The sequence below is a fragment of the Pocillopora verrucosa genome, chromosome 9 (genome assembly GCF_036669915.1).
Source record: "Pocillopora verrucosa isolate sample1 chromosome 9, ASM3666991v2, whole genome shotgun sequence".
NCBI lineage: Eukaryota > Metazoa > Cnidaria > Anthozoa > Scleractinia > Pocilloporidae > Pocillopora > Pocillopora verrucosa.
The window spans coordinates 17,316,171-17,335,805 of record NC_089320.1 but is presented as its reverse complement, the minus strand read 5'-3'; the positions used below and the strand labels follow the sequence as shown (position 1 = coordinate 17,335,805).

General features: G+C 38.5%; 3 protein-coding genes across 3 annotated transcripts; 2 read left to right on the top strand and 1 right to left on the bottom strand.

Annotated features, from left to right (window-relative positions):
- Positions 1-615: 615 nt before the first annotated feature.
- LOC131778199 (polyubiquitin-C) lies at positions 616-2,523 on the bottom strand. The gene is given in 4 exon segments (XM_059094581.2): positions 616-1,021; positions 1,024-1,187; positions 1,189-1,423; positions 1,426-2,523. Coding segments are annotated over 4 exon segments (1,623 nt in total). The 5' UTR covers positions 2,435-2,523; the 3' UTR covers positions 616-806.
- Positions 2,524-4,097: 1,574 nt separating this feature from the next.
- LOC131778240 (cleavage stimulation factor subunit 2) lies at positions 4,098-11,379 on the top strand. The gene is made up of 11 exons (XM_059094636.2): positions 4,098-4,324; positions 4,743-4,821; positions 5,723-5,892; positions 6,384-6,520; positions 7,506-7,625; positions 8,315-8,651; positions 8,764-9,111; positions 9,659-9,769; positions 10,128-10,349; positions 11,002-11,069; positions 11,170-11,379. The coding sequence occupies exons 1-11, from the start codon at positions 4,219-4,221 to the stop codon at positions 11,290-11,292; spliced, it is 1,821 nt and encodes a 606-aa protein (XP_058950619.1). The 5' UTR covers positions 4,098-4,218; the 3' UTR covers positions 11,293-11,379.
- Positions 11,380-13,042: 1,663 nt separating this feature from the next.
- On the top strand, positions 13,043-19,320 carry LOC131778253 (osteopetrosis-associated transmembrane protein 1). Its single transcript, XM_059094652.2, has 5 exons — positions 13,043-13,445; positions 14,668-14,777; positions 15,502-15,663; positions 15,863-16,022; positions 18,196-19,320. Exons 1-5 carry the CDS (start codon positions 13,103-13,105, stop codon positions 18,219-18,221), a joined length of 801 nt encoding a protein of 266 aa, XP_058950635.1. The 5' UTR covers positions 13,043-13,102; the 3' UTR covers positions 18,222-19,320.
- Positions 19,321-19,635: the final 315 nt, after the last annotated feature.

Below are 19,635 nucleotides of genomic sequence, written 5' to 3'. Positions count from 1 at the left end.
GTTAGCATCTGGGGAGCACACTCATGGTTACTTCGAGGAAGGTTCCCATTCATAACAGGGTTCTTCCTCTTTGCAACTGCAAAATGTACAAACAGAGCCTTGAGTGTTAACTTTTGAAAAATGAACTGAACTGGAAAACAAACTTACTATGCACACCCAGCCAAGCCATCATTCCAAAATTTAAAGACAAGTTCAAGGTCACCTGCACACTCAGATGCTCAAAATAACAGACTAAGACTAAGACCTAATAGATTTGTAAGGCAAGGTTAACCTTAATGAAGGGGTAAGTTTCTAGAAAAACTGTGGTGCTACATCGGTAGGAGAGTATAGCAGGTAATTTATCGTTAACAACCGAGTTGGAAGGTTAGCCTTACTTGATCTTGATGTACAAGTACTGGTACAATTACAGTGCCAACTCAAACATACTAAGTGGAACTGAAACGGCATACTTGAAGGAAGCCCTCACCAGAGAGAGATTTCTTAATGGACCAGGTCTGATAAATTGCACTCAGCAAATTCTTGCTTCTCAAAAGTAGAATTTTTTTAACTGGGAAAACCTGTAGCTCTGTGAAGCTTCAATACAACCACCTAATGCTTAAAGGTACACTACACATGTTCACATCAACAAAACTTTAATAGGCATTGACTTAAATCTTCTTACAGTTTTTGGACCTCTCCAAAGTTAGACTAAGCAAAAATGTTATTGTAACCTGTTTATAATAATTAACTGAAACAATGCAAAAAAGAAAATCTTACCCTACAAAAAAAAGTGGATAATTTTTTGCCTTAAGCAGTTTTTAAAACAATCAAATAGTAAGAGCAAAGTTCAGGGATGTTACTGTTCCACCTCTCAGACGCAACACCAAATGAAGAGTTGACTCTTTTTGTATGTTGTAGTCGCTCAGAGTGCGGCCATCTTCAAGTTGCTTGCCAGCAAAAATCAATCTCTGCTGGTCTGGAGGAATACCCTCTTTATCCTGGATTTTGGTCTTCACATTCTCAATGGAGTCGCTGGGTTCACCTCAAGGGTGATGGTTTTTCCTGTCAAGGTTTTGACAAAGATCTGCATGCCACCACGCAGGCGCAACACAAGGTGGAGGGTTGACTCCTTCTGGATGTTGTAGTCACTCAGGGTACGACCATCTTCTAACTGCTTTCCAGCAAAGATCAACCTCTGTTGGTCTGGGGATGCCTTCTTTATCTTGAATCTTGGTTTTAACATTCTCAATGGAGTCGCTGGGTTCAACCTCCAGGGTGATGGTTTTGCCTGTTAGGGTCTTGACAAAGATCTGCATGCCACCACGCAGACGCAGCACAAGATGGAGAGTGGATTCCTTCTGTATATTGTAGTCGCTCAGGGTACGACCATCTTCTAACTGCTTTCCAGCAAAGATCAATCTCTGCTGATCTGGTGGGATGCCTCTTTATCCTGGATCTTTGTTTTGACATTTTCAATCGAGTCGCTGGGCTCTACTTCAAGCGTGATCGTTTTTCCGGTTAAGGTCTTGACGAAGATCTGCATGCCTCCACGCAGACGCAAAACAAGATGGAGGGTGGATTCTTTTTGGATATTGTAGTCACTCAGTGTACGGCCATCTTCCAACTGTTTACCGGCGAAAATCAACCTCTGTTGGTCGGGTGGGATACCCTCTTTGTCCTGGATTTTTGTCTTGACATTTTCGATCGAGTCGCTGGGCTCGACTTCGAGCGTGATTGTCTTGCCTGTGAGGGTTTTGACGAAAATCTGCATTCCTCCTCTTAGACGCAACACCAAATGAAGGGTTGATTCTTTCTGGATGTTGTAGTCACTCAGGGTGCGGCCATCTTCTAACTGTTTGCCAGCAAATATCAATCTTTGCTGATCGGGTGGAATGCCTTCTTTGTCCTGGATCTTTGTTTTGACGTTCTCGATGGAGTCGCTGGGTTCGACTTCGAGTGTGATTGTCTTGCCTGTGAGGGTTTTGACGAAAATCTGCATTCCTCCTCTTAAACGCAACACCAGATGAAGGGTTGATTCTTTCTGGATGTTGTAGTCACTCAAAGTGCGGCCATCTTCCAATTGTTTGCCGGCGAAAATCAACCTTTGTTGATCAGGAGGGATTCCTTCTTTGTCTTGAATCTTTGTCTTCACATTTTCAATGGAGTCGCTCGGCTCGACCTCAAGCGTGATGGTTTTTCCCGTCAGAGTTTTCACAAATATCTGCATTCCACCTCTCAGACGAAGAACCAGGTGAAGAGTAGACTCTTTTTGGATGTTGTAATCACTTAGGGTTCGGCCGTCTTCGAGTTGCTTGCCAGCGAAAATGAGACGCTGTTGATCGGGCGGGATGCCTTCTTTGTCTTGGATTTTCGTCTTCACATTTTCGATACTATCGCTCGGTTCAACTTCCAGAGTGATAGTCTTCCCGGTTAAGGTCTTCACAAAGATCTGCATTTCGATTTTTTAGGGTTAACTTCAATTTTTCCACTGTTAAGCGACGTAAAATCTTTCTCTTAAAATTTCAGAAAGTAATGGCGTCGAAGGAAATGGGCGCTTTCTTTACGCTTCAGTATCGTCATCTGATTGGCTGGCAATTGCATCGTCATCATCACGTGATTAAAATTTTCTGATGTCATAATACACAATGAGAAGATTGCAATTCATCAATCACTAAATTAGTCATTTGTCATTTGTATTTCGGTCCTTCGATTTTCTTTTGCATGTACTCAGATAAATGTTGGTATTCTTAACGATCAGAAGCTATGAATATCTTATTATTTGGTGTAAATGCTGATTTAAAGTCAAACTGGTGATGTTCTATTTTTAAGCGTCTTCATTTTCCCCATTTCTTGTGCTGAATAAGCATGTGTTAGCGCCTTCCGAAGGTCGCATGGAAACGTGATGTTATCTGTTGACGTCTGCTGTTTTAAGTTGCACAATATGTCTCAAGACTACTTCAATGTTAGGGCTTACAATATTCCATTTACGAAAGTAATAAATAATGTTTTGAATAGCGTAAGATTGAGAGCGGAAGTCGATAGAGCTGAGAGAGCGAAATACATAGTTCGATCAGTTTTCAGTTTCTAGTCACCTATATTCAGGCGATTTTCACGGATATTGTGCTCACGTGAATTTTAACGGTAGTGCCAACAGAAAGTCGTGCTAATCTAATAACAAATCCTAGAGATATCGGGCGCACTCCGGAAAATTGTAAAAACTTCGAGAGAACGATCAAATTTATAGTTATCCGTACTTCATTTGAGTCAGAATTATTCACACCTCGGGTCAGAATAGCGTGAAATAAAATTTTACAAGCGTTGCAAAGGAAAAAAACAGCAGAAAATTAATTTTTATTATTGTATCCAATCTTAATTGGGCCTATAAACAACGGGTAAATTAAGCTAAGGTCCCTGTGGCATTGCTTAGGGTTAGGTTAGGGTTAGAAAGTACAGCAGGGTTAGAAAGTGCAGCATCAGGATATTTTCTAACGGAAGAAATCACCTGTAAGGCTCTCAATCTTAATTTGTCTTATTTATCGGCCACCTTACAAGCCACTAAATGATCTCAAGATGTTTAAGCCTTGGTTGGGTCTTTCGGCGACATTCTCCCTAAGGATAAAAATTTCAGTTTTGCATCGAAGCGTTTTACTTCTTGGGGGAGGGAGATTGGAAATTTGTGGCAATGACGGAAATGTCGATGTAGCTTTAGGGGGAAGAATTAGCCGTTAGATATATCTCCCCTAATGAGTTTTCGACATTAACTGGCTACCACTCGGAGCTGCTGTTTACCATTTTGATGGTGATATATTTAGCAGTCGTAGTAGATATTGCTAATCATAATTTTTGGTATCTAAGACGTAAAACTAAGTTTTCACACCGATGAGCCGAGAAATTATAAATTTTAGGGACCCACCCAGGCCCCAAATTTTAATGTGAGTTCAAGTAGCTATTTATTTCTATAAAGGAAACTTGACGTTTGTGACGCAATGGAACTGGAACACAACGGAAACAACTAGGGAAGAAATTTTAAATTTTCGTCCTGATAACGTCCCTTCATTGACTCAATTTCTATTTGAGTAATTGGCAAAGATAGTGGAATGAAAATATTCTTCTCACGATCAGCTTACGGCTTCTGCTGACGGTCGATGTCACCGTGTTTTGTATCCCTGTGTGTCGTCATCATTTCAGAGACTAAGACTAGCATTTCATGCCTACATTGGCTTATGGGTATTCAATTAGATGAACATTAAGATGGCGGCTTCAGTGGCAGGTCTTCCTCAAGCACAAAATCAAGCGAAGCAGCAAGCCGGTGTTGCCTCAGATAGATCATTGCGTTCAGTTTTTGGTGCGTTATATGCCCAATATTTTAATTTTATTCAATAACAGAGGCGCTAGTGGGGCAATTAATGAATATTTACCACATGATTGAGCGCGTTTACACCATGGTAGAAATGTTGGCGATTCGGCTAGATCTGTTGCTTTAAATTCTTAATGGATTCGAATTGCTGAAATTTTTGCTGAAAATTTATTTAACGTCCAGTTATTTTTTTACTTGACGTATAAGTAGTTTATTCGAATGATGATGGAAGAAATTGAGGTTTAAAAATCTCCTTCACAACTAATTCCACCACATGCTTGATCTTTCTCACTTTCTTACCCCATTACCCTGCTTGTAAATTACCGAAACGGAGGTCTTGTAGGACTAATTATATGTGGTTTCAAACAATTTCAGATATTAAAGCTACGTGTTTTTATCTTTTCAGTTGGGAATATTCCTTATGAAGCATCTGAGGAGCAACTTAAAGAGATCTTCTCTGAAGTTGGACCAGTTGTTAGCTTTAGGTCAGCTGAAAAAAAAACTGTACAAATATATTTTGCACAGTAAAAATTAATTTTTAAATGACTTGAAAAAGTGGCTTTTATGGTAAAGAGTGTTGCATTTCCACAATGGATGAGGAAAATACTCTCACTACTACCTGAACAATGAATGAGGAAAAGTCTTAATCTTTTATGAGAGAAATTTTGGATATGATAGAGCGTCTTTGACACTATGATAAATAAAAACTTTCAGGCATGAGATGACAGAGAGGGTTACGCATACAGTAAAAAATAATAACATTAATGAGGTTATTGTCCAAAACATTAGAAGTACACATGAATTTCAATCAAAGTTTTGCTCAAGATAATGAAGAGGGTCACACATGCAGTAAAATAATAATCTTTGCTAGGTTATTGTCAAAAACACAGAACTACACATGATTATATTTTGAGCAAAGTTTTTCCCTATCAGCAACAATGCACACCATATGGATTTTCATTCTATAGATTAGAATTAAGGTAAGGATAAGGAACTTCAAATCACCATAAAACTAATAGCCAAAAAACTCCTTTATTTCCTAACTTTGCATGCCTTGAACTGAGTTTCAAGGGACCCAATACTCAACTCGAACATCTAGAAACTCAACTTGAATGTCTCGAAACTCAACTTGAGCCTCGATCCATGAAGTTATCAAGAAGTGAGGATTGAGGTTCGAGGGACTGTCAACTTACCTTTGAATGGTACTGTAGCTGGTATATTGATCAAAAAACTTGAAAGAAAATTAAGTAAATTATGCATGCAATTTAATGCCCTGATGTGTAAACTTGTGAGGCATAACATGTAATAGTATTTTTCTACTTTTGAACAATAGAGGGATAAGTAATAATTTGGAGTGATTATTTTAAACTTTAATTTTATCATTAGATTGGTATTTGATCGTGAAACAGGAAAGCCTAAAGGATATGGGTTCTGTGAGTATAAGGACCAGGAAACTGCCTTGAGTGCTATTAGAAATCTAAATGGGTATGAACTGAATGGAAGAGCTTTGCGAGTTGACAGTGCTGCTTCAGAAAAGAACAGGGAGGAAATGAAAGGTTAGCAAGTTACTGTGTGTCTGACTCATTATAAATGTTAGGTTTTCACTATGCTTTTCCTCATGGTATTATTGTTTTGTCAGAGAAATATATATATATATATTTTTTTTGGAGGTTGTTGTCTTTTTACTCTGTCCTTATTCCATGGGAGAAACAGTAGGTTATTGATTGTCACTCTGGACTGGGAGGTGAGACTTGCTGGTTCAAAACCTCACTAGGTTGTCATATTGCATTCATAGGGGAAATGCAAAGTGCTTCTCTCCACCTAGGAGAGATATACTTGGGTACCTCAAACTATGGGAGAAATCTAACAGAATTCACAGTGGAGAGGGGGGTAACTTACAGTGGACTTGCATCACATCCAAGAGGAGAAGCAATTCACCAGCTCAAGTCCAGCTGAAAAATTGTGATAAGCTGCTGTACCTTGGGGCTGCTTGGCTTAGGTAAAGACCAGCCAATATTTACCTTACAACTTTCTTTCTCATTACAAGGTATAGAAGGAAGCAGTCGTCCAGAAGTAAACCCTTATGGACCACCAGTTGCTCCTGAAGAGGCACCTGAAGCCATTACACAAGCTGTGGCAAGTTTACCTCCTGAGCAGATGTTTGAACTTATGAAACAGATGAAGGTAAATCACTCACAATGGCAGTAGCAATAAAGATCCTTTCTTGCAAAACTTTTTAGCTCCTGAACTATTGCAGGAATTAAGTACATTTTAAAAGCATTGAAAACAATAGTAATCATAATGGCTAATCAGAACACAAAACAAAAAATATCTGAAAGAGTACTTAAGAAATCAAGATGAAGACAAGCAAGTAGTCTAAAATATTGAATAAAGTGCACAAACCAATTAACAATCAGTCATAGTTGTACACCTGGTAGGTTAACCCTTTGACCCTAAGAGTGACTAGCATCTAATTTCTCCTTACAATATCTGCCCCAAATCACACATTAGGGTAATGAGAATATAGGACCTGAGGAAAGTATAGAACCCTTTGGCCCTAAGAGTGACTAGCAACTAATTTCTGGTCAAACATAAAGGTCACAAGAATAAAGGAAACAATCACTTACTAAATAATGAAGCTCTTGATTGTTTAACAAATTCTCCTTGTTAGCGTCATAGGAAATGTATAACAAACAGTAGGGAGAATATGCATACTGCAGGGCTCGAACTTAACTTTTTTGTCTACTAGCAAAGTTTTGCTAGTAAGATTTTTTTTTACTAGCAAAAGAAGGAACCTAACTAGCAAATGTTTGCTAGAGGATATTTTTTAGACTCGCAACTTCGAAAAACCACTCGCATTTTGCGAGTTTGCGAGTGCTAATTTCGAGCCCTGTACTGGCATGAGGGTGTAAAGGGTTAAGAGGATAGTTTGAGTTTTCCAAATCAATCACAACCCAAAGAAGTAAAAAACCATTCTTACTCCTGTTAACTCTTGACACTCATTTTAAATTTTTTTCTTAGAATAAAATTTTAATTAGATGAAAGCAACGAGAAATTCTCAGTTCAAGGTTTATTTTGGTTTGAATTTAAATGTGGAAACAAACTGCTTCCTTTTCTGTAGTGTTGCAGTAATTATTGCTAACTAGCTCTATGCTTTGTGCTCTGCCAGATTTGCATTCAAAACAACCCTGAAGAAGCCAGACAGATGTTACTTCAAAACCCACAGCTTGCCTATGCCCTATTGCAGGCTCAGGTTGTCATGAAGATTGTTGATCCTGTTATTGCACAGGTTGGTGTCAAGGAACAAATTTTGTTTTACGATTAATTGCACTCTCATCGTTCTAGCAAAAAGCAAACAGTGAGAATGAAAGAGAAAAAAAGCCAAAGAAATTGAATTTGTATTTTTCTAAATTTGTTATTTGTCATCACCAAAATGGTAAATTAATGTATTTGAAGAATTATCAAAAAAATAGAAAGAAATGTATACAAAACAATTTAAATCAGCTTAAGTTGGTTTTCAAAGCATGTGTTTCAGGACCGTCAATATCTTATCCAAAGATAATCCATATGCTAAATATTTTCTCTTTGGCTTTTTTTTTTCTGTCTCCATTTTTACTTTTGCATTCTTCTATGACATTTTTTTTTGCAGCTAGGTGTATGTGACTGTAAAAAGCAAAGGTAGAAGCCCTGTGGGGTTGTATGGTTCTAGACTATGTTACACTCTAGCATTAAATATGTTGTGGATGCTGGATGCGATGCCATAGGGATCAGGGACTTTATGCTTAAACTTTGGATAAGCTCCTTCCTGAATTTGGCTGAATTTTTGGCCTGCAATTGCATGGTAAAGATGAGGTTACACACTTGCAGTCATGCAATCTTTTAGCTGTCTCACTTGAAATTTCAGTCAGTAGCCCAATTTTGTCAGCTACAATCCTGTACACATAATGAGCTCCTGAATAAGATTCCTCCTTGTTTTAGGGCATCTTGCACAGACCTACGGAACCTTTAGCACCTTTACAACCAACAGGTGCACAACAGCCTCAGCCACTTATGCGTGCAGGACCTTTAGGGGAAAGAAAAGGTCCAAATAATGCAGGCCCTCCTGGACCCTTCCACTCAGCACCTGGATCAGCACCTGAAATGAGAGGTCCTCTAGACATGAGAGGTCCTCCAGACATAAGGGGTCCACCTGATGGGAGAGGCCCAGGTGACATGAGAGGCCCCTCAGATATGAGAGGCCCTCAAGATATGAGGGGGCCATCGGACATGAGGGGTCCTCCAGATGTTAGAGGTCCACCAGATATGAGAGGACCAGGTATGAAAAGAAATTTCATCAACAGAGTGTTAAAACAGATGTGGCTTTAGATCTTTTCCTAGCTCCACTAACATATAAAAGAATCCTAATACTTATTTATTAATTTCCATAGGACCTGATAGTCGGGGTCCACCAGATATGAGGGGAATGCACCCTGACATGCGGGGCCCTCCAGACATGAGGGGACCCCCAAACAGAGACATGAGAGGTCCCATGGATAGAGGCCCAGGAGATATGAGAGGTCCACCTGATAGAGGCCCTGGAGATATGAGAGGTCCACCTGACAGAGGTCCTGGAGATATGAGAGGTCCACCTGAAAGAGGTCCTGGAGATATGAGAGGCCCACCTGATAGAGGTCCTGGTGAAATAAGGAGCCTTCTTGGAGACATGCGTGGACCTGGACCAGATCCAAGGGACTACAGGGGCCCTCATTCAGACATGAGAGGACCTGAAGGCAGAGGTATATGAATGTGATAACCCTTGGACAAGTTTTTTGTGTGTGATCTTATGGGATATGTCTTACCATTTAACAGTTTAGCATGAGGGGGAAAAATAACTCATATCACTAAACAAAAGAGCGAGATAATCAAATTAAAAGTACTTAAAATTACACACCTTTTCTTTACCCCATAAACATGTTTTTTTTCTCTACTGTATTTCTGAGGTGGCCTTTAAGTTACACAATGAACAAAAATTGGCAATTTACAAAGGGTTAAAAATTAATTATTTACTCATAGCATGCTGGAATATTGTGGAATAATGCCCTTGGATGGATGATGTTGTCCTTGAAGCTCTCTCTGCCACCCACCTGTTTCTTTCAACAGTCTTTTAGCTGGAGGGATTCTTCATTACACTTCATTACACTTCATTACACTTCATTTGAGGAGATCTTAACAAAAGAGTATTCCAGTGATTCATGGTTCACTTAAAACCAGGAGTGGCACAATAATAATCTAATATCATTGACCCTTATTTTTCTTATTGATGTAAGCTTTTGTTTTTGTCAGGTTCACAGGGTCCTGACTATAGAGGTCCTCCCCAAGACCAGTTTGGAGACCCAAGAGATCGACGCATGCCCTTTGACCCCAGAGACCCAAGAAACAGAGAGCCACAAAGGGGTATTACTATACATATAATTATTTATGTATTTGTTCATTTATTTTTGTAATATTAATTTGTTTGCCCCTCTACAAAAGAACTTTATTTAAGGTTAAAGGAGCAGGAACTTCTGCATAAATCTGCATAGTGTGCTATCATTAATGCAGGCATCACTCTGTACTAATTTTATGTCTATGGGGCACAGAAGGATATATCAAGTTCAGTAATAAATTTTCCATCCAATATAGATGTAAACAATGGTGCACTTCATAAAATTGCTATAGAGCATGTAAACAATTCTTATCCTCTGTGTGATGTGAGTCACTGTGTCATTAGATAATGCTGTAACCTTGGCTACTGTCTAAATCTCTTTTGCAGATGATAGAAGAGGTCCCTCTATGGATCCCAGAGACCAGCCCAGGGACCCAAGAGGTCCACCTCCTGAACAAAGATACGGACCACCAAGTGGGCCAAGGGATCCACGTGGTGAACGTGGCCCCCCAGGTCCCCAAAACGATGGACGTTTTTCAGGACCTGTCCACTCACCACAGCAACAGTGGGGTCCTAACCAAGGGGGACCACCTCCCAGAGGTCCTCAAGGTCTGAACGAATTGCCTAAAAATTAACATTACAGCTGTATATTTAGCTTGTCAACTCTACGGACTGGTTATTTAAACAAAGTTTAGCCGTTGTTTAAAAAACCCGCGTCCTAAACAATCCTCATCTTAGCTGGAAATTTGTGTTTGTGATCAGTGAAAAGAGAGCCGAAAGCTAACAGCAGAAGGACATTTATTTGATGAAATCAACCCTCATACAGAGAAATCCTGAGGCCCACTAATTGCGTAAGACCGTGGTTTGGGTTAGACTTAGTGAAGATGACTGGCCTTGTGTGTTTGGAAATGATTCAATTGTTTGTTTTACCCCAATAACAGTATTTGACTAAGAGGTCAAAAATTTCCAATTCTAAATTTCTTTATGCTTATGTAGCGTCTATTCAGATTTTTTACAAGTTTTTGAACGAACTTACCACTGTTAGAAGGTCAAAATAGTTGATTAAAATGATAGATTCATTTTATAAGAAGAGACAGTTTTTGGAAATTCTAGTGAGTTAGAAATGTAGCCTCACAAATTGAAATATTTCGTTGTATTTCCTTTAAATAAGCACTAGTTTGCAACTAAAGCAAAATGGAACTGTTTCGCGTTTTGTCCAACACGCCCCATTTTGTGATTCTAACTTGCAGTATTTTAACAGGTTTTAATCCTGGACCGGCGGGGCCTGTTGCGCAAGGTGGTGACGTCACAACTCAGGATCAAGAGAAGGTAACCAATGAGATTTCACAATTTTGTTTTGACCCCTTAGATTTGCTAGCATGCAGTTTTATATGCGAGGTCTAAACTTCATTGTTCATTCCCTTTGCAGGCGGCTCTTATCATGCAAGTGTTGAGCCTCACTGATCAGCAGATCGCTTTGTTACCTGAAGATCAACGACAGAGTATTATGGTTTTGAAGGAACAGATAGCTCACAGCACGCAGCCTCATTGATTTATGTAGCAATATCCATTTAATTTGCTCTTCTTGTTTTTGAAAATCATTAAAACTCTCAGAAACTTTGTAAAGTGAAAGTAAGAATTGTGTCCAGAAAGGAGGTTTCTAGCTCAAGACTATTCGTGGGATATCAACAAACTAATACTTGTTTTGGCTTCGCATGCTCTACCACCTAGCGTTAGAACAAAGGGAATCGAGAGGCCACCTTAACGAACCTGACTCTCCGTACCCACCAGTCTTTTTTCAACCCTTTTCACAATTTAGAAGAAAAACATTGGGTGACCTTTACAGCAGATGTCAGTCCTCAACATTTTGAGAACTTTATTCGCCGAAAGCAACTTGGGTAAGAAATTCTAAACCAATTGCTAGAATCGCTTCAGCCAGTATCTTTCGATGTAGCTGTAATAGATGGTTCGAAAATTTTCCTGAAATAAAAACTATAGCGTTTTATTGGTGTTAGCTAATACAAAAACAATCTATATGTGTGTTTATATCAAAGTATTACTCAACCACTTCGAGAAAGGTCACTGAAGAGCCAAGGACACAATATCCGACTCGTTTTCTGTGACGACACGAATAAACGTCATCGTGAATGTACCCAAAAAAGCTATTCCAAGAGTACTAATTTAGGAATCTTTCAACCCCTCGTTTAAGTTGTTTCACCTAAGCCCACATAACAATAATCATTCCAGAGAATCAGTATTTGGCGCCAGTATCGGTGGACGATGTAAATTCCGGTTTAAAACACATTCTTCTGTCTATTTCAACGTATGTGGATCTGATAACGTGTTGATATCGGATTCTATGTCGTATACAAGATTTTAATCTCGCTAAGGAATTATATAATTTCTAACGTTTCAGTGACGTGGGAACGAATTGTTTCTCAACTCCCTGTAGAATATCATTACAACCATTAATTTTTCTTTGTGATTAGTAGTGCAACCAGGTTAGTTTACACTTTCCTCGGGGTATTGTGCTGCTGCATGGGATGATGAGTACGTTTCCACACATTTATTGGCCACATCTAAAGGATGTATTTTTGGTGGTTTTTGAGTGGTTTTCGTATCTGGTGTAGCACTGGTTCTTTCTGTAGAACCCTTAGTTGAAGGTTCAAATGTTAAGATTGTATCAGAATGCGTATACTAGAAGACTGACTCATCCAAAATAAACTTTTCACATTGAATGTCTCTTGTGAGTGTAGTCAGAATGCTGAGAAGTCAACGGACATTTCAACATACAGTTTCTGAATCTTGTGAAATGTATGCTAGTTGATGTTATCTTCCCTCCAGACACTTTTTTATCTTACGGAAATCGAAGGGCAGTCAATTCTGGTGTTTGTTGCCTCATATAACTTCAGCATCAACATTACCCCAGCAGTAGAATACAGCGGTCTTTCAGTCTGTAACATCTGCTTTTTAGTGCAGGTTACTGGTAAAGTGAGGTCTGTCTGGAGTGCTTATCAGGCGTGCGAGTCGCAACGCGCGCTCCCCGCGCGTGGCCTCGCGTTTTCCGTGTCCCCAATCAAGCTTTCCTTCGCTCGCGTGAAAAACGCCAAAACAAATTAGGCCTGTTTTGCAGACTACTTTAGAATATTTTTTCGCCGATTTCAATCGGTTTGTGCAACGGTTTACTCGGTGAAAGAGGTATTAGTCTCACGTCAGCCTCAGCTACCAGCTACCAACCCCTCCCGACTTCCTGTTGCGCGTGTTGCGTCACATGACATGCTTGTGATTGCTTGTGTCGTGACCATTCCTCCTCTAGTGTTGCAAAGGTTCCGCCTGACAAAGATGTGACTTTCAGGAAAGAAATGGCGTCCTGTGTCGTGTTTCGTTGGTCCATGTTTGTTATAGTTTGGCCCTTGCTTCTCCTCCCTTCGACCCAAGAAATTCAAGTAAGGGTAAGCTGCCACAAGTATTTGACGAACTTTGCCCACGCAGCGGCGAACTTCACTTCATGTGCTATACAGCATTCTCGTCCTTTCCGTTTTTGCTGCAGTTGTAATAAGGCCTATGTCGCGGTACTTAACATACACAGGACTATTGTAGATAACGACACTTGCCACGGTGACTTGGTAATGGGGGAACAGCATCAGATTGTGGAATCTGCGTATGATTTTGTGGTAAATCTCTGGACAAGCTCTCACTGTCCAGGTCGGTAAGCGGACAACGTCCCAAAGAGTTGTTTCATGACTGTGATAATAATGTAAGCAGACCAGCAGCATTTAAATGGCAGAGGGAGCTGCTTAATAGAGTTTATGATTACAATCTTGAAAAGAAAAAAGTTCTCTGAGACAAAAGCGAACTTTCCTGATCAACTTTAAAAGGAAAAAACACTTTCCCAGCAAATCCCCTTAGTCATGAAATATGCTATTTCCACCTCTCCCATGATAAAATACCCGAGGGGGGAGGAAGGAGGATACTGTCCAACATTGGGTGGCAAGGTATGTGTTAGCCAAAGGGGTAGGATTCTCCAGATGTTTTGGGCCAAAAACTAGTTTGGATTCAGTTTATTGTGATCTCAAGTCAGACAGGGTTTCATTTCAAGGGAGACACAAGAGTATTAGGACACAATTTCTTTGTTACTCAAAATGGATAATTTAGAGTCACAGGTCAATAACTCTGGAGCAAATGCTATTTCCTGTAAGATATATTCTTCAAAATTGACAGGTAATAATTGGGGTTTTGCATTGATAACACTAATATTGACTACTGATGGCTCCACATGTAAAATTATGGCTGGGCCATTGTGTTGTGTTCCTGGACAAAACACTTTACCTCAGGGAGCCTCTCTCCACCCAGGAATATTACAACTGGCAAATTTTCAGGGGCATCTGCTAAGATGCAGGGGTTAACTTGGTGATAGACAAGCAACTCATCAATACTCCTTGTCATTTCATATCAGTATATAGTCTTGGTTTTTGTGGTAAACAGATCTTAGAAACAAAATTTCTTCACCTATATCTTGTAAATGAATCACTTCTGAGACTTAAAATTTAGTACAGACCAGTCTCATTGGGTAATTATGTAATTACCAGAAAATAAAAGTTGGGTGAAATTGTGAAGTTAGCTTCCTGTACCACCTTAACCATTTAACTCTCACGAGTGACCAAGACAGAATTTCTCCTTACAATATCAATACAATGTCAACCAGATAAGTGATGAGAATAAAGAAAAATATCAATTTTGGAATAATTAGTTGATCCAATACTAAATTCTCAGAGCTAACATTACAAGAATTGTATAGTTGACAGTAAGGAGAATTACAAATTTGATATGAGGGTTAAGGGGGCCAGTGTGGATGCAAAATCAGAGAAGATACACGGTTCCCTTATTTCTTACTTTTCACAAATTAGTTTCTCTATTATTATTGTAGATTGCTTTCACAATGATGTTGATGGTACACCTGAGTATGTAAAACCAAAGATTACTGAATTTTTTGAAAAGTGGGAAGCTGTAGAGCACTGTTTCTTCAACAATTCCAGGGTAATCTTCCACTCATCTGTGTTCATATACCTACTCTCCTGGAAACATACTTAATCTTGCAGTTTCTGGAAAAGTTTTCTTCATCTCTCAGATAAAAAGAGTATACTATTAGATATTTGTTCAATCTTCAAAGAGGGGAAATCAAGTAAATTTGACCCTATTAAGACATTTTTATAGTGTTTCTCTTTAAAAACACGGTTGCTTTTTTGTGAATACTTATCAAGGGTCACCAATACCCTTTGTAAAAGTCAGTCATGTAAAAATGTTGGGCCTTTTTGGGCATTACGAATAATATCCAAAACTCTCTCATGTTCACGCAAAATTCAAGACAATTGATATTTTACTTTTTCTAGCCATCCTCACGCTACAAAAGATTATTAGTCTGTTATATGACTTTTATCGATCCATATGAAGTCCATCTCTTGCCAAAATCCTGGTCTAAACTTAACTATGGCTGTTGGAGAACAATGTTTTCATTTTCAAAACAGTTAAATAGCTCAAAATTCATCACGTAAATCAAAATGGTTTACAAATCATTTTTAATTCAACTCCTATTTCACAGGTCACTTTAAAATTAAGAAATTCATTTACATGGACATGAAAGGATCTTATAATCTTTTATCATGATTCACAAATGAAAAAAACTTAAATGGCAATTCATGAGAAATAGAATTGCCCAATCACCCTTAAATGATAATGTGTACAAGTCAATTTTGATTTCTAGAACCACACAATTCCTGTGCCAGTAAATGGGTCACATCAAAACATATCAGGAGTATACAGTGTGTGTGATAACTGTAGAAAGCCATATTCTGCCCTGGAGGAATTCTACAAGAGTATAGCAAATTCTGATGATCTCAAAGTTTGTGCTGATGTGTCTGCTTCTGTAAGTGTTACTTCCTCACAAATGTTGTTGGCTGTTGAGTAAGAGATACTAGGTGGGCTGGTATGATTTTGCCAGATTGACTGTATGTTAGCCTTTAGCAGCTACTTAATGAGAGTGCTGAAATTTACCTGAGAGATTTTGCTAACCCTTCTTATCGTTTTTTTTTTAATTGTTAAGTAAATCTGCCATTTTATTACAGATGAATTATACACGACAGCACTGGAGCAAAAGTTTTCACTGTGTCAAAATTTTCCATGATCTGGTCTCTGTGGTGGCTCTTACAGTGTTTTTTTGCTTCCTTCCCATCATATTTTACTCTGCTGCTAGACTGCAGGGTGCCTCAGAAGTCAGGAAAACAGGTAAAGAAATACTGGCCATGCTTTAACTCTTTAAACCCCTTTAACCCTTTAACACCCACGAGTGACCATGGCATAATTCCTCCTTACAATATCAATACAATATTAAGCAGACAAGTGATTAGCGTGCAGTGCAGGTGTCTTGTTAGTGCAAACTAACGCTAAAAGCTTGTGATCATTTGTTCAACCAGCCATTTTTGATTTGCAGTTAGAGTGGTTGGTGGGGGTAGGGGGTGGGGGAGGGGAGAAAAGACGCCTGCCTGAAGAGGCTGTTAAAATGCCCTATGCCCCCTGATTAGTTGCGCTTCACTGCATTTCCGGAAATAAGAAGGTAACCAATAAAAATGAGTTTATTTAAAAGTTGTTGACAATGACTTCCAGCAAAAACCAACACATGTGGAGCCGAGCTGTCATATCCAGCTACATATAGTGCATAATGTCCAGTAAGAGTGCGAGTGACAACTGTAGGCTTTGTGGAGTTTCCTTCAAAATTCAGTTCGGAAATCTCCCCAAGCAGAGCCACTCTTCATCAGATAATATTTTCAAACCTTCAAAACAGAAGGAGTGCTTTGGAGTTGTTTTGAGCGAAATTGTTCGTCAAGTTGGATTTTCCTTGGTGCAAGATAGCTTGAGATTTTCAGATCATGTTTGCGACCCATGTAGCCATAAGATTTGAAATTTAGGCCAATTGTACCACTTTGTCAAGAACGCAACTACAACAACGTCTACGCCAGTGAAAACTAGCAAAAGAAACCTTGACACGCCAGATAAAGCTAGTCCACCATGGAGGAAATCAAAATCTGTATGTGTTCGTTCCCTGATTGGCAAGACTCCATTGAGGGAAGTTCCTCCTCTCATATGATCATGAGATGCTTAGTCATATGAATGTTTTGACCCTCGACTGCCCCCTTGGTATAAATTTTACTCTCCCCAGCCTTCCACTGCCATTAAAATCAAAGATGGTGGCCATAATATTCATTATGAAATTACTTAGCCAAAATTATGCCTGCTCTACAGACTAACAAGTGATGAGAAAAAAGAAAAAAATATGTAAAAGGTGGTTATTAGTTGATCCAACACCAAATTCTCCAAATTAACATCACAAGAACTATATGGCAGACAGTAAGGAGAATTACTAATGAGATCTCGGGATTTAAAAGGTTAACTCCTAGAAGTGATGAACTTTTTCCAATAATATCTTTACACTATCCTGCAATCAGGTAGTGAGAAAACTCAAACTTATCAGGTTAAATTTGCTGTTTTGATTAACAACAAATTCTTCTAACTTATTTACAAGGAAATGTATAGCAACTAGGGGGGAGAATTAACAATCAGATCAAGGGAGTTAAAGGTTAAATCCCAAAAGTTGGTTAGTGAAAGAAGGTTTAATTTAGGCCCAGGTTTTTGGCAATCAATGGACTTTGACAGTTCCCTATAGGTGAAGTTTTTGAAGTCACTAGATCTTTGTTTTAGATCAAATATAAGCCCAGTTAACAGTTTTGCAAAACCTTGATGTTTAGGTGATATTTTCTGCTTAGTTTAAGATTGTTTACAGCACAGTTTGGATGAACAAGGGTTAAACTTTGTTTTAATAACTGGCTGTCAGAGTGACCAGCCTCTAATATCTTCTTACAGTAACACTGAATCTTTCTCTTAAGATCATGAGAATTAGAGAAATGATTGCTTACTTGAGTTGCTTTGATTGTTAAACAAATTCTGCTTGTCAGTACCAAAGACAATGTATAGAGAAGAGAGTGGGTACAGAAGCTGTTTTTTCCCATGCTAAGTTTGCAAATTCAATATCATATCTCTTTTCTGAAGGTTGCTTATGCTATGATTTTTGCTTTTTTTCTTGAGGACATCTCTCTATCTTAACTTTGTTTCTGTATTTGTTTTCAAAGTTTTTTTGTCTTAATTCTTTATTTGCTGCAAAGCTCTGCTGTCTGTCATGAGGTTTCTCTTTTGCTAAAATTGTCTTTATTTGTTGTAATGACATTGCTTTCTCTGATTGAAATTGATTTTAGTACTGGCTCAAAAAAGCATTTAAACTACAATGCAAATTCTCCTTATTCTGTTATTTATTTGTTTGTTTAATTTAATGCTTCATGTTGTTAGTATTTGTGTTATTACTTGTTTTTTTTTGTGCACCACACAAATGATTTTTTTTGTTTTGCAGAAACTATGAGGGCTCCTCTGACCTGAAAGTTTGCAACTGAGGGGCAACATGTCATCCAGGTTTTGAACATGTTAAGTGTTCAGAGTTGCTCAAATGCTGACTTGATCAAATGTAAAGATCATTGAGGTTGCTTCACTCTTTACATTCCAGTGGGAAAATTCCACATAAGTCAGAGGAAAGAAATGAGTGTATTAACTGGAAACACATCCAGTTGAATCTTGAGGAACCTTTGCAAGAACCTTTGTTGGAAAATAGTGAGAAAACTTAATTAATCTTTCAGAGAAGTGGAAATGAGTAGAAAAGCCCCCTATCTAATTGTTGACTCTGAAAAATAATTGAAATGACTGATAAATGAATTAAATAACTTCTACAGTATGCATTTGCATGTGCATGCTACACCTTAAAAACTCACCAAAATTTCCTTGTATACAACTGTGAACTCCTCTCTTCTGATTGGTGTGCTCACATTTATGAACGTCGGCTTCTTGCTGAAAATCTTACTGTTCAGTTTTCTTTGAAATTGTTGATTAAATTGCCTCTGAGAAACTTCATCTAAACTAAAGGAGGTTATCAATGTTGCAACCTCCAGCAAAAAATGAGCTTCAAATTAATAAACGTCACATTGGTGTAAAAAACTGATAAAGGATTTTACATCATCGGCGTTAGCCTTCAACATCCAACTCTGACTTCCAGAAATGAGTAACAAACGACTCCTTCTATTCTATATCAAGATATTTTATGGCAAACAGGTGTGAGGGATAGAAAGCTTCAACTTGATTTAACACGAAAATTGTCTCAACTAGTACACAAGTAACTGGATGGCAGCTGGAAGGAAAAATTTTAAATCTGACCTTGGGAGTATAGGGGCTAGGTTATAAAGCTTCTTGATTTGTGCAGCAACCCTTTGTTTGGTCCAAGACACTCATAAGAAGTTTTTATGTCTTTAATATTTTTATTTCTTTGATATTTTTATTTCTTTGATTGTTGGTTTGTTGTGAAGAAACTCTAAACAATCACTAAAGTTTGCACAAAGTTTTGAATTTGAAATAGAAGCTAGGTATCTTGTATTAATATTGAAGAACATGGTATGTCTACCAAAGAATAGAATGTCAGGTTCACTTCTCAGCTGTGGTTTGCATTGTGTGATGATACTAGACAACAAGGAATCTTCTAAAATGATAATTTGGTTTTGTCAACTGAGTTGATAATGTTCACTCCGACGAAGGGCTTACGCTTGAAACATTAGCTTTAGAAACTTTTCACGGTTGCCAATCAACGTTATAAACTCAGTTGATAAATTAGAACCAAATTATCTTGTAATACCTTCCACCGACGTAGCACCACCGTTTGAAACTTACCCCCCCCCCTCCCCACCCATCCAAAATGATTAGTTTTCTTTGGGTTTTTGTCCAATTTTTAGTGATTAACCCTATACCTACT

Excerpts from the sequence above, each read along its gene's own strand:
- LOC131778253 (XM_059094652.2), top strand. The coding sequence starts at position 13,103 with ATGGCGTCCTGTGTCGTGTTTCGTTGGTCCATGTTTGTTATAGTTTGG. Across the intron at positions 15,664-15,862 it reads GTGCTGATGTGTCTGCTTCT|ATGAATTATACACGACAGCA; the intron begins GTAAGTGTTACT and ends ATTTTATTACAG. Across the intron at positions 16,023-18,195 it reads CTCAGAAGTCAGGAAAACAG|AAACTATGAGGGCTCCTCTG; the intron begins GTAAAGAAATAC and ends TTTGTTTTGCAG.
- LOC131778240 (XM_059094636.2), top strand. The coding sequence starts at position 4,219 with ATGAACATTAAGATGGCGGCTTCAGTGGCAGGTCTTCCTCAAGCACAA. Across the intron at positions 4,325-4,742 it reads ATCATTGCGTTCAGTTTTTG|TTGGGAATATTCCTTATGAA; the intron begins GTGCGTTATATG and ends TTATCTTTTCAG. Across the intron at positions 10,350-11,001 it reads ACCTCCCAGAGGTCCTCAAG|GTTTTAATCCTGGACCGGCG; the intron begins GTCTGAACGAAT and ends GTATTTTAACAG.